This window comes from Chiloscyllium plagiosum, chromosome 27 (genome assembly GCF_004010195.1).
Source record: "Chiloscyllium plagiosum isolate BGI_BamShark_2017 chromosome 27, ASM401019v2, whole genome shotgun sequence".
In the NCBI taxonomy this organism is placed as follows: Eukaryota; Metazoa; Chordata; class Chondrichthyes; order Orectolobiformes; family Hemiscylliidae; genus Chiloscyllium; species Chiloscyllium plagiosum.
In genome coordinates this window covers 29,831,176-29,844,620 of record NC_057736.1, presented here as the reverse complement: position 1 = coordinate 29,844,620, position 13,445 = coordinate 29,831,176, and the positions used below count along the sequence as shown (strand labels likewise).

General features: G+C 40.0%; 1 protein-coding gene across 6 annotated transcripts in view; it reads left to right on the top strand.

Moving 5' to 3' along the window:
• The window catches only part of fhl3a (four and a half LIM domains 3a), a 111,264-nt gene extending 98,087 nt beyond the window's left edge, over positions 1-13,177 (top strand). For all 6 annotated transcript variants that reach the window (XM_043717825.1, XM_043717823.1, XM_043717824.1 and 3 more), the window contains 3 exons: positions 1,726-1,895; positions 4,094-4,280; positions 12,850-13,177. In XM_043717825.1, coding sequence (XP_043573760.1) covers positions 1,726-1,895; positions 4,094-4,280; positions 12,850-13,001 — 509 coding nt within the window. In that variant the 3' untranslated portion in view covers positions 13,002-13,177. The remainder of the gene's footprint in view (positions 1-1,725; positions 1,896-4,093; positions 4,281-12,849) is intronic.
• Positions 13,178-13,445: the final 268 nt, after the last annotated feature.

Genomic DNA, 13,445 nt, shown 5'->3' with positions numbered 1-13,445 from the left:
TGGGAGGAGGTGTAGTCCAGGTAGCTGTGGGAGTCGGTCGGTTTGTAGTAGATGTCCGTGTTGATTCGGTCGCCTGAGATGGGAATAGAAAGGTCGAGGAAGGGGAGGGAGGAATCTGAGACTGTCCAGGTGAATTTGAGGTCGGGGTGGAAGGTGTTGGTGAAGTGGATGAACTATTCCACCTCCTCGTGGGAGCACGAGGCGGCGCCGATACAGTCATCGATGTAGCGGAGGAAAAGGTGGGGGGTGGGGCCAGTGTAGTTGCGGAAGATGTATTGTTCCACATATCCTACGAAGAGGCAGGCATAGCTGGGGCCCATGCGGCTAATGCCTGAAACGTCGATTCTCCTGTTCCCTGGATGCTGCCTGGCCTGCTGCGCTTCTCCAGCAACACATTTCCATCTCTGATCTCCAGCATCTGCAGACCTCATTTTCTCTCCAGTAAAAGAAGAACTCAACTTTAATGCTAGGTACATTTTTGCTGAGTTCTGTGATCTCTGGAAACATGGTGACAATAGAAGTATCTTGGGATGTGTTTCTTGACTAGGAAGGGTAGTAGGAGCCAAAGTATGGCACTGGAAAAGCACAGCAGGTCAAGCAGCATCTGAGGAGCAGGAGAGTCGATGTTTCGGGCATAAGCACTTCATCAGGAATGTGAAGGGGGAAGCACGCTGAGAGATAAATAGGGGGGGTGGGGACGGGGCTGCGGGGAAGATTAGCTGACAAAGCGATTGGTGGATGTGGGTTCGGGGGGGGGTGGTAATTCCCTCTCAACCTATCACCATTTCCCCCCCCCACCACCTGTATCTGAGTATTGCCTTCCCCGCAGCACCCCCTGCCCCCACCCTGGTTTATCTCTCAGTCCCCTTCCCCCTCCACATTCCTGATGAAGGGCTTATGCCCGAAACGTAGACTCTTCTGCTCCTCAGATGTTGCCTGACCTGCTGTGCTTTTCCAGTGCCACACTTTTCAATTCAGACTCTCCAGCATCTGCAGCCCTCACTTTCTCCTAGGAAGGGTAGTAGGGTTCAGTGATGCTCTTGCTTGCTGGTGCGTACATGAACTTCCACCACCGTCTGAATATTTTGCCAGTGTTCATGTTTCGAGGGTCTTGATACAGTCTTTTGTTTGGGTGAAGGAGTAAGGGATATTCATTGTCCATCCAGCAGCACCTTAAGATGAGCATGGAAAATCAATGAGGGTGACGTCAGGGTACACAGTGAAAGAATGACCTGTGCACTAATATTAAGAGCACGGACACATACCTCCACAGTCTAACCCAGTTCATCAAACTGTATATTACACCTCTCCAGCATCTGCACTTGAAGGTAGGTATTAATATACAAGAAATCAGTTGCAGCCTGTACATACATTTATGATAACCATTTCCACTCTTAGTTTTGACCCCAAGAAGCTGAAGAAGAAATCTGCCCAACTGAGTTATGATTCTGATTCCATGATACCACTGAGTGGAGTCGAAAGTGTGGTGCTGGAAAAGCAGAGCAGGTCAGGCAGCATCCAAGGAGCAGGAGAATCGACATTTCAGGCCCGAAATGGTGTTTCCAGCACCACACTCTCGACTCTGATCTCCAGTGTCTGCAGTCTTCACTTTCTCCTACCATTTGAGAGGATCTTGGTCCAGACACCATGAAATTCAGCTAGCCCAGGGGTGTTCCACTGTTATCTGTGATTGTTGTGTGATGATAATTAACTTTTCTGTGTCAGGTACCCGTAAGCTTGAATACAATGGCAGCACTTGGCATGAAGGATGCTTTATTTGTCACACCTGCGAGCAGCCAATTGGATCCAAGGCCTTTGTTCCTGATAAGAGTGAGATTTACTGTGTGCCTTGCTATGAGAACCACTTTGCTCCACGCTGTTTCCGCTGCAAGAAGGTAGTGCCTGACACTTAATTTGACAAGACTCTCTAAAGCATTGTTTACCTTTGGGATGCTGAATGTTCTTTTACTTTGGATACTCATTCTACAGTACATGTCCTTTTAAGAGATCTTTATGAAAACGGAAGAAAATATAACTGTGTGGCTACATGTGCTACAATTTAAGCCATGTATAAACCATCTTACCAAGAGAATTCTGGCAGTTGAAAATTTGATTGACCAGTTCAGATCTCTTAATAAGGACTCTATTTATTCAGCAGTAAAACTAATGCAAATGAGGAGATCATTAAATCTCCCAATAACTGATTATTCTGCATCTTTCATGATAAAGTGGTACTACCAACACTTCCACTGGTAATCATATTACTTTGCTCAAGTTTTTAAAATGACCCTTATTTGGTGAGTGAGTATGCAAAGAGGATGCCATTCAGTTCATCATCGTCACCTGTGTCAGCATGTAGATGTCCAATTAGTTTGACCCACATCCCGTTACTCTTAGCCCAACATATTGTATCCTTCTCCATTATTTATCAAGTTTCTTTTTGAAGAGTACTTTTGATCCTTTCAGCCAATCCATGCCAGACCATGAAAATACTAATTTTAAAACTTCCCATCTCCCAATTTTTGTTTTGCCATTACCTGCCTGTTTTTTGCAAAAGTTTTTGAATCCACATTCTCTGGTTACTGTCCCTCTTATCATTCAAAATAGTTTCTTCTTATTTACTACTCCACTTACATGCCATTGTTTTTAATACCTTCATTAAATCTTAAGTTAAATATCTTCATCTTCGCATCCTCAAAGAGAAAATCTCAGCTTCTCTGGTTTCACTTGTCATTAATCTGGTGTACCTCCTCTGCACCATCTCCAAGTGCATGATATTCTTCCTTAAGTGTGACATCCATAATTGGACAGAATATTTCAGCTAAGGCCTAAATAGTGATTTGTAGAAAGTTCGACCATCTCTTATTTTTCACTACTGGTACAGTAGAATGATCACACAGTGATTAGGCCTGTGTAATGTTTTCTAGCTTCTGGATTAGTGGTGCTGGAAAAGCACAGCAGTTCAGGCAGCATCCGAGGAGCAGGAAAATCGACATTTCGGGTAAAAGCCGTTCATCAGGAATATGATGGGCTTTTGCCCAAAACGTCGATTTTCCTGCTCCTCGGATGCTGCCTGAATTGCTGTGCTTTTCCATCACCACTCTAATCCAGAATCTGGTTTCCAGCATCTGCAGTCATTGTTTTTACCTCTATAATGTTACATAGCTGCGTGTTTTGAGATCCTGCAGTTTTAGTGTTATGAAGTGTACGTTGACCGAACTCAACCTCCAATTCAGCAGCTAAGTCAGTAGCTTATGTCAGAGGATTTTCTTAGGTCCATTGTTTGTTTGCCTAGGGTTCGTCCCTACCCAGCACAGTTACAACAGCAATCTCTGTGTGACTCATATGATGGGAAGAACAAACTTGGCTTGATGGAGAATAAAAATGTTCTTCTCTCTTAATCATATGACTGTGTTTGGACATCCAAATAATTGACAGTAAGCTGTCATGAAAGCAAGCTACTGCATTTACCATGTATTGTTCTCTTGCTACTGTGCAGAGTTAGCTGGCATAGATCAGCATCCAGGTTAGTGTTCAGCCGGATAGCCCTTTGGTTTACGAGCATTACTTTCGCATTCCAGTTCTATTCCTTAAAAGCATGAAGATGCTTTTTTTAATCCATGAATAGGATGAGGGCATTATTAGCCAGGCCAGCATTTATTGCCCAGAGAGTAGTTAAGAGTCAGCCATATTGCTATGGGTCTGGATTCATATGTAGGCCACTATGGCAGTTTCCTTCCATAAAGGATATTAGTGAATTTGATGTGTTTTTCCTGATAATCGACAATATTTTGATCATTACTATAATTCCAGATTTTTTTTTTAATTCAAATCTCACCATCTTTTATGACTGGATTCACACCCAGGTCCCCAAAACATTCCCTGAGTCTCTTGGTTAACAGTCCAGCCATAAAACCACGAGGCCATCAGCTCCCAAAACTCAATCTACTCAGTTTCTTCTATTACTTCAATTGTTCTTGTCTCTGAAAAATGTTCTTCAAGTCTACAATCTGCTGAATATCCTTCTTTAGAAAGCTAGTGTCAATTTAATCTGATACGGGGATGATTCTAATGATTTCTTCTGAATGTGCAGGCCTTGACCAAAGGAGGTGTTACTTATCATGATGAACCTTACCACAAAGAATGCTTTGTCTGCAATGGGTGCAAGACTCAGCTGGCTGGCCAGCAATTCACCTCCCGGGAGGACTCTCCGTACTGCCTCAAGTGTTTTGGAAACCTGTATGCCAAGAAGTGTGCAGCCTGTGCCAAGCCCATCACAGGTAAACAGCTGTGTACCCTCAACATTTTGCAACAGTACTCTGCTGGGTGTTTGCCAATTTGACTGAAATGTTGAATGATCCGATTATCTTGCAACAGTGCTAGAATTTCTACAATGTTTCTCATGAAACTGGTGTCCAGTGCCACATGATAGACTGCTTAAATTCTAATTTCATTTATTGAGAAGTAAGATTAAAAGTGGCTGTCTTCATCGAGAGATCTCGGTGAATCTCACTTAAACTTTGTCTACCAGAGATGTTGACAGAAACATCATTAAAATTTGACAATCCAAGTTGCTTATAATTTTTAGTTAACTATTTCCTTCTCCAGCTTGAAGGACTATGGACCATGGTTTGTTTTGGCACAATAGTTTGTACAAGACAAAAGAATGTGTCCATCTGCTCACCTCTGAAAAGAGGGTCACAGATTTAAGTCCTACTCCGTAAATCTGAGCACGCTATCTAGGTTGACACTGTTGAGGTTCAGTAATACGGATGCAGTGCTGTACTATCAGAGGTGTGTTGTCTTTCCAATATCTTTCTAAATTAAAGCCTCATCCGCCTTCCTAGGCAGATTTTAAAGATCTTGTGGTATATTATAGAAAAACCAGTGCAAATTGTCTACTGAATTTCTTACATTAAATACTTTTAAAGTCTGATCACTTTTTAAAGTTATCTGTAAACTAGTTTAAAGTGTTCTGAGTTCAGGAAAGTTGCTAGGTGGATGCAAATCCAGAAAGAGAGAAAACAGTAAAGCTGGTGAATGACACCTATTGGTCCAACATATCTCGTATATTTCAAAATGGACCTCCAGTACGTTCATTTCCAGGTTTAATGACTATATTCCCTGTGGGAAATTGACTTACATTTATACAGTGCCTTTTATATCAACAGATTGGATTTGTATGGCACCTTTACCATATTACAAAATCCATAGACATTCTTTGCAAGAACATTATGAAATAAAATTTTACTGAGCCATTTGAGATATCGGGGAAGATGACAAAAAGAAAGAAATAGGTTTGACGGAGAGTTCCAATCTAGTTGCCAATTCTGCTCGTTTGAAGTGCAGGCAATGCTGTAATAATGAAGGGTAATCTAATACTGTCTTGAACTGTGTTGCTAATTCCACAGTCCCCCTGGGAAGCTGTGCTCATGGATCTCTGGCTGAAGAATTGTGGTTACAGCTTTGGAGCCCATCTCTTGCACAAGCTCCTTTTATATCTAACTTTGCTGCTGGAAGCGTGGGATCATACAGTTAACCCTTATGGGATTTCTGCTCATTAACAAGTACTGACTCTCATAGCTCTGTAATGAACGAGAGGTGGCTTTATAATTAATTAACAGCCTATGATCATAACTTAATTTTCATTAAGCAATGTTAAGATTCTCCGTATACCACAGCTTCTTGTGATTAAGATTTCTGACAGTTGGTTATGTCAGACATGTGGATTTATAGTTACATTATCCTCATAAAGGCCAGTTACTCATTTGATTTAGAGTCTGGATGCAAAACCAAAAGTACGAATTTAACAGCAGAATGGTCCCAGAAAAGGGAACCCAGGGCATGCTTTAGATGATCAATTTAATGTTGCTTGTTCCCTTGAAGATGTGCGGTTGCATAAGCAAAGCCACTGTTAAGATCTGTGCATGGCAATCAGTATTGATGCATTGACTGCGGCACTGCTGTCTGGTACTAGACCCTCAGAGACTTGCACAGTCAGAATGAAAATCAGAGAGAATGCTGATTGCATGTCATAAAGCCACAGAGTCTTTTATGCAAAGCAGCAGATATAATTTATTCATATCAATCCAAGGTTACTGTGAACTTGACCCCAAACTGAAGTTGATTTTACTTTAAGAAAAATCTTTACACCATTTATTTTAAAATAAGGGAAAGTAAGGCCAAATGTTAAAAAAGATCTGTAAAGCCAGGAAGGAGTATAAGGTAACCTCAATCATATTTACAAAGAAACAATAATGCATTCTGCAAAATAAGTGTCAAACTTTGAGGGTCTTGAGATGTGAGGATTGAGAGAGTTTGGAAAGGATGAGCCAGAGTTGGCAGAAAATTAATGAGCAATTTACTATTTATGAAAAAGACTAACATTTGAGAAAAAGCTGAAATGAAAGGGAATGTTTGGAGGATTAGTTACACTAAAGGACAACAAAGGTACAAGGATCAGAGTGTATACATCTGAGGATCCTGTATGTAAAATGCGGAATAAGTGGTCAAAGTTCAAAATGCTGTCTGGAACAGTTGAGAGAGGCTTGCCCTGGACATCTGGAGAGCTGCCACTGTAATACAGTTTCACAATGAGCAGCAGAGAAATCCAAAGTAAGAGCAGGCAAGTTAGTTTAACATCTTTTGCAATCTTTGAGTAAAGGTGAAGTTACTAAATATCTAGATGGAGAAGTAATTAAAACAATGTGGGTTTTTGATCAGAATTGATAGCGTTTTCTGAAGTGACTAATTTGGTGGATTGGGACACTGCAATAAACATGCTACATTTGGGCTTTTCAGAAAACTTTTGGTGTACCATCCAAAAACAATTGGAAGAGATTAAATAGCATGCAATCGGGAAGGAGAGCAAACTAGATTAGTGAAGGGCGAGATATGAGGAGGCTGACTAGAAGTTAAGAAAATTGTGGATGGAAGTGTCCCAAAGGTGCTACTGAGGGAACCCTTCATTTCACATTCCACCATTTAGAAATACAGGTACTTGCTGATCCCTTTCGTACACAATTCAAACATAGGATACAAAGTAAATGGACTCTAAAGAAAAACAAAAACTATGAAGGGTTGTTCAAGATGGTGCATTAGAAATGTGAAGTGGTGCATTTTGTTTAAAAATCATAAGAAAAAAGGGGGATGACATAAAAGAAGAGGTAGTTCATGTTCAAAACTGCTTGGATAAGGCCATTTTTCTAAAAGCAAGCTAAAGAAATGTGCTTAATTGCAAAGAGTAGATGAAAATATTCAGATGTAATTATGATATAAAAAAATTAATACAACCACAGTTGTGGTATTGTGCACAATCTTCAGTTTCATACAACACGAAGAATATCAAGGCTTTCTAGAAGGTTCCATGCAGGTTTTCTAGAAGACTGCCTGGGATGAGTAATTATCATTTATAAAGTATGTATTGAAAGTTGGGGTTATTTTCCTTAAAACAAACAATTATGGTTCGATTTGTAAACATCAGGTGATGGAGGCTGAACCTCCTTGCTTCGCTGAAGAAAAGGTTTAAGATTCTTTTCGAGCAGAAGTGCAGACCTCTAATAAGAATATGGTTACCTAATATCAATTATATCCATAAGGAGCCAATTACAAGGTTTTTTTGAGTGTAAGCAAAAACAATTTTATTATCTGATAATGCCAAGAAAAATAAGATGTCAAGTATACATGCACACTGGTTCAAAGTTTAAAACACGTTCAGTACTAAAGGAAAGAAATATATGGATTAAAGTCATTAGGATATCCTTAGAAGGTAAGGTTTTATCCTGATACCATAATTGTTAATTGGTGTCTTGAGTCATCAGCCGTAGCAAATACATCAGCTAGCCTTTATGCTTTTGGTATTCTGATATTACTGTTTGATCAGTTCCATCGTCAGGCACTTTACCCCGTTAAAAGGCCAAGAGAGTACTTACTCCAGCTGGTCAGTGTTGCTTTTGCTTGACCAAGAGCAGTTCCTTGAAATGTAATAAGAACAGAAAATGTTGGAGAAATTCAGCAGATCTGAAAACATCTGTGAAGAAAGAATCTTCTTAAATCCAACAAAGAATCTGATCAGACTTGAAATGTTAACTCTGTTTTCTGTCTCCATAGGTGCTGTCAGATCTGCTGAGATTTCCAGCACTTAGTCTTTTTTAAAATTTAGATCCCCAGCATCTGCAGTATTTTGCCTTTTTTTTTGAAATACAAGTTTGTATTGTACATTTCTATTATTAGAAGGAATGTGTTTCTTTAGGTTTTTGACTAAGTGAAGTTTCATCCCCATTCTTGAAAACTTGAATTACGGTGTAAAGGAATGGAGGATTCTTGCCTGATGGGGTTACTGTTCCAGTGCCTTCTGACAACATGTTAATTTGGTTCAGACTATCTTTGTTTATCTTCCTTTGTTCTCTCAACTTGGCCAAGTTGTGATCAGATGACTGTTGTGGCTGTTTCGAGTCAGTGTTTTTTCTTTGTAATACCATTTCTGTCCATGGAAGCCCTGGGCATGAAGATCCAATTATGGAATTTGGAAACCAATAGCACGTACTTCTATTACTATTGTGACAGTGCTTAAGATTTTGCAACAAAGTTGAAAGAAACTTTAAACTGAATTTTAACAGAAGTTGGCTAAGTGTCAATTTTGTCGAGTTTCATGGAGGATTTCATGATTTCTCACATGCTTCCCTGAAACTTACCTCATTACCCATGCATAATGTCTTTACAGTGTCTCACTCAGTATATCCACCTTCTCGCCACTCTCACAGTGCCAGGACATCCTGGGATTTTTCCATTTCTAAAGCCCAGCTATGCACCAGTCAAGTTCTGCCAGCTGAGAGCTGCCGTTTACCATGCAAATAGCGAGGGAACAAAAATAATTGCTTCTCAGACAAATAGGGCACCCGCGTTCCCCTTAACCCAGGCTCTCCATTGTAATATTGTCTTTCTCCTTCATATCTTGAATTTATCCCCACTGCATTCCAGCATGCTGCCGTCAATCCTTACAATTGATTCCCCCCTCAACTTCCCCACTAGAGCAGTAACCACCTGGTGTCGCAAGGTACTCTCATTGACTTTCATGTTAGGAGTTATCGCCATCTTATTTCTATCCAGTTGATGGGAGATTGCATATCAATGAGATGAAATTCTGTAATAATGGACATGCTAATACATGCAATTACGCCCCTCACTGTCCATTAGCACAATGCACATCTCACTTCAAAGCTTTGTTGGAAAATTGAACGTTTTTCCCTCAACACTGAGAATCTCATTTCTGCCAACTGTAACCTATTTTCCCAACTAACTAGCCAGCAGCTGGGAAGATTCTGCCCATTATTTCCAAAGACTTTGGAATCTAGAACGCAGGAACATAAATATAAAATACAGTTTTGAAAGGTGTAAGATCTAGAGAAAGGTCTTTACATAGAGGATTGTGAAGTTGCAAAATACACCATTAGAGTTAATGATTGCGGTAGAGATCACACCAACATTTAAGAATAGGTTAAATAGCTGGTTGAAGGATAGGACAATGAAATGATGTGAAAACTGAGCAGATACATAAGATTAGGGTGCCTGTTCCTGTGAAGAATGAATAACCCAACAGGAAATGGCTGGCTGTTTCAATGTGGTGATTCTTTTGTGTAAATCCCACGAGTGTCATTGAATATCAATACAATGAGATTGCGCAGGCTGTTGACATATTCTGGTCTGATATAAAACAAGCTCCCTTGTGCTTTTATAATGAGGATTGTGCTGTTTGAAGTGATCCAGTCTCCAACAAAACCCAGTAAGACATTGCATCATCCTTTTTACTCTGCTTTTGCTCAATTTGAGATTAATATTTTGCACGTCAGGCACTGGACGTCAGCCAACTGTGAAGCACGTTCACCTCCCACCTCTGCCTTGTAACCGTATAATTCATTTCTGTGGAGGGCCCAGCTATTATGGATTTGGCCAGTAACCCATCTCCATGACAGCTTGTGCACAAAACATTTTATTTTAACATACCAACATAACTAAAGTCTGCAGAAAGTAATTAAAATGTCATATTCTGACAGCAGTCCAATGTATTTTAACTGTAAAGTGCTGCATTTGCAATCTGGAGAGACTAGTTTTCTTAATCATTTTCCTGCTTATTTAAGTTAGCTATTGTCAGTCTTGGGGAAATGGTGCGGTTTGCTCACTCTGTTGCATTGTATCCTAACCATAATCACAAACTGCCGTCTACAATCGTAGAATCCCTATAGTGCAGAAAGAGGCTAATAGGTCCATCAAGTCTGCACTGACCCTCCGAAGAGCATCTCACCCAGACTCACCACCACTCTCCCATCCCAATAACCCCGCATGGGGTTTTTACCATGGCTACCCACTGAACCTGCCCATCCCTTGATGCTACAGGGAAATTTTTAACATTTTTACCAATCTATCTTTGGATGCTGGGAGAAAACTGGAGCACCCGGAGGAAACCAACACAGATATGGGGAGAACGTGCAAACTCCACACAGACAGTCACCCGAGGCTGGGATCAAATGCAGGTCTCTAGTACTGTGAGGCAGCAGTGCTGACCACTGAGCCACGTGCTGCCTTACTGTCTGCCGTCTTAGGGTTAGACATGGAAATGTCACACTCAGACTGACCAGCTTCCCTAGGCCACCATTTTCTTTAGCGTCCTTTGTAAACCATGGGACTGAAGACTTTCAGTACTCTAGAGTTAGAAATACTTCATCATCCAATTTGAAATTTCAATGCAGGTACATGGACGTTAGAAATCAGCCATACACACGAACTCTGTTTGAACTCTGTGCTCATAGCTTTTCTTATTTGTGATTCTGATGTGGGTTTGTAAACTCAATTAGCGACATTTCACCCATGTCTAGGCTGAGTAAAAAAAGCTGCGCTTCTTCGCTTGGTCAATGAATATTCTTCAATCAGTTAGAGGGAGGCCTGTGGTAAGTGGCTGAAAGAGGAAAACAGGTAGCAGGAATTTGTTTTGCAAAAGAAAACCTCTGTAATCAGGTGCCAGTAGTCGACACAATCATATTTGTTGCTTTAATGTTTTGTCAGTCATTTCTTGTAATCTCTGGCCCTCCTGTGAGTTCCAAATCTTTACTGATTCCGCTAATCCTTTTGTTTTTACTAGAAAGCTATGATTCTGATATCTGATTCTTTTTTAGTTGAGACTCCCAGCTGAGAGAAAATGTTCACAACTGTAACAAACTGCACCTCCAGGCATATTCTACCATAGTCACAGAAATATCAGAAACCCTTCTGTCACACTTGAAAGGATGTCATTTGACAGAAGTCAGAAAGATAAATTCCCCAATGTTTTTTCTTAGTGAAATGCCAAACACTGGAGTTAAAACTTTGATTAAAAAAACCTTTTGGAGATCAAATATTTTGTGATAATATTGTAAGGTACACACAGCAGTATCTCTTAAATTAAACAATAATACAAGGCTCTTAACAGTAATAGTATCAGCAGTGAACATTGAAATGCTGATGAGCAGCTCTTCAAGGCCTTTTGATCTGCAAACACAAAGCTTTATAAATTAGGATGTCAATGTGTTATGACTCTTTGATTAATAACAACAGTGCTAATGTGTATAGAATGAATGTTTGGGTTACTAAGAGGGCCGTTAATGGATTACCTAGGTAACTCTGATTTGCAGTTATGTAAAATACATGAATTATAGTTTAAGCAAGCTATCCAAATACTTGTAACAATAAGTTTCGTCCTCCATTTACTGGATTTTAACTACTCGGTGTGTTTTATAGTTAAATGTGGTCAATGCTGAGAATATCATGCGGTGGAAAAACGTTTTAAGAGGTCAAGTGTTAAAATGTAGGAATGAGCACTCATCAAAATTAAAACTTCAACAGAGGATGAATGGAACAATTTCTTAAATGTCTAGTATTTGGACGCTGAACTTTTCAAAATAGCTGATTTTATTCTCCCCTTCAACTGAAGCTTTAGTTTTTCTGACAAAAAACCCAAGTTCAGTAAATATAGGAGTTGGTGTCACCAGGATTGCCACAAGCTTGACTGACAGTCTTGGAGCAGTGGGCGGGGCAGTTGAAAGGACACCATAATTAACATCAATCCTCTTGGGCAAAGGCAAATAATCCACCACAGTTGTTCCATTTTAGATAATCTTTATTGATCTGGCTGATGATGATACACTTTTTCATGATTGCTCCTTCACCTCTGTTCCACAGCTGTCTGGGTAGAGTTCTACTCTAGCCAGGCTCACATGAGGAATGGCTGTTTGGACAAGGTAATTGGCAGCCAAGTATGTTCAGCTTAGACCTTAAGAGAATATGGGGTCAGGGGTCAGGAGAAAACAGCTCTGAAAGTCAAATTGTGAATGTTCAAGTCTATGTGGCTTGATAATCTCTATGAATTGGCTCAACAGATTTACTAAAATATGGTCATTCAATTGAGAATCCATTGAATTTTTCTGAAATGGAAGAAAAGTTAAATATGGTATTGTATTTGCAAGAATCCTACAGCACTAGAGGCGATTGAGACCCTCAATTCTTTGAAAACAATGATTTAACATGCCACAATTTTTCTACAGAATGGCCAATATGGGTCAAAGTAGTTCACATGCACCATATCATTAATAATAATTGAAGTTGTAGTCACAGGAAGCAATTGTGCAATTGCATTTACCCTTCTCAATCTCTCCCATAAAAAATGTTCTCAGATGTGGAAAGGTTTTCTGGTCACACAAACTGGAGGTGCTGTGTCTGTGGTGCTGTTATTGGAGAGAGTTCACTTTCACTCTGTCTAAATTTGGACTACTCAGTACAATTGAGTAACAATGTTCAAAAATGTCTCTTCTTTCTCTGAAGGTTTCGGAGGTGGCAAATACATTTCCTTTGAAGATCGCCAGTGGCATCAGAGTTGCTTCACCTGCTCGCGATGTTCAGCTTCGCTGGTGGGGAAAGGATTTTTCCCCGAGAAGGATGACATTCTTTGTCGTGAATGTAACAGTGACTTATGAATTGACCACTGACACCAGTTCCACTCTTCATGTATTTTTCTACTCTCAAATTGCACCAGTGCAGCTTTAAGCCATTTAAAGCACAATTTGTGTCTCTGAAAAAGCCTGTCCTCTCACACTTTTCTAATGACATTTTGTACATGTCTCAACTTGTACAATAAAGATTTAATAGATTACTTCCTCTCCCTAATGCCTTTCTCCCTTATCAGTGAAGCTCAGAAACTCTCTAGGGAGGATGAACAAGAGCAAAGTTATTCTTTCAGTCATCAAGTAGGGCATCAAAATGGGCACTTATTTATTCCATAGAATTAACTATCATATTCATATCACATGTCTAAAATACTCAGCAGTGTAGCTTTCCAAACAGTTCAGTAATTAAAGGCATAGGGACTAAAATACAAATTGGGTGACGTATAGCCAATCCGACATCATGCATGTTACCAT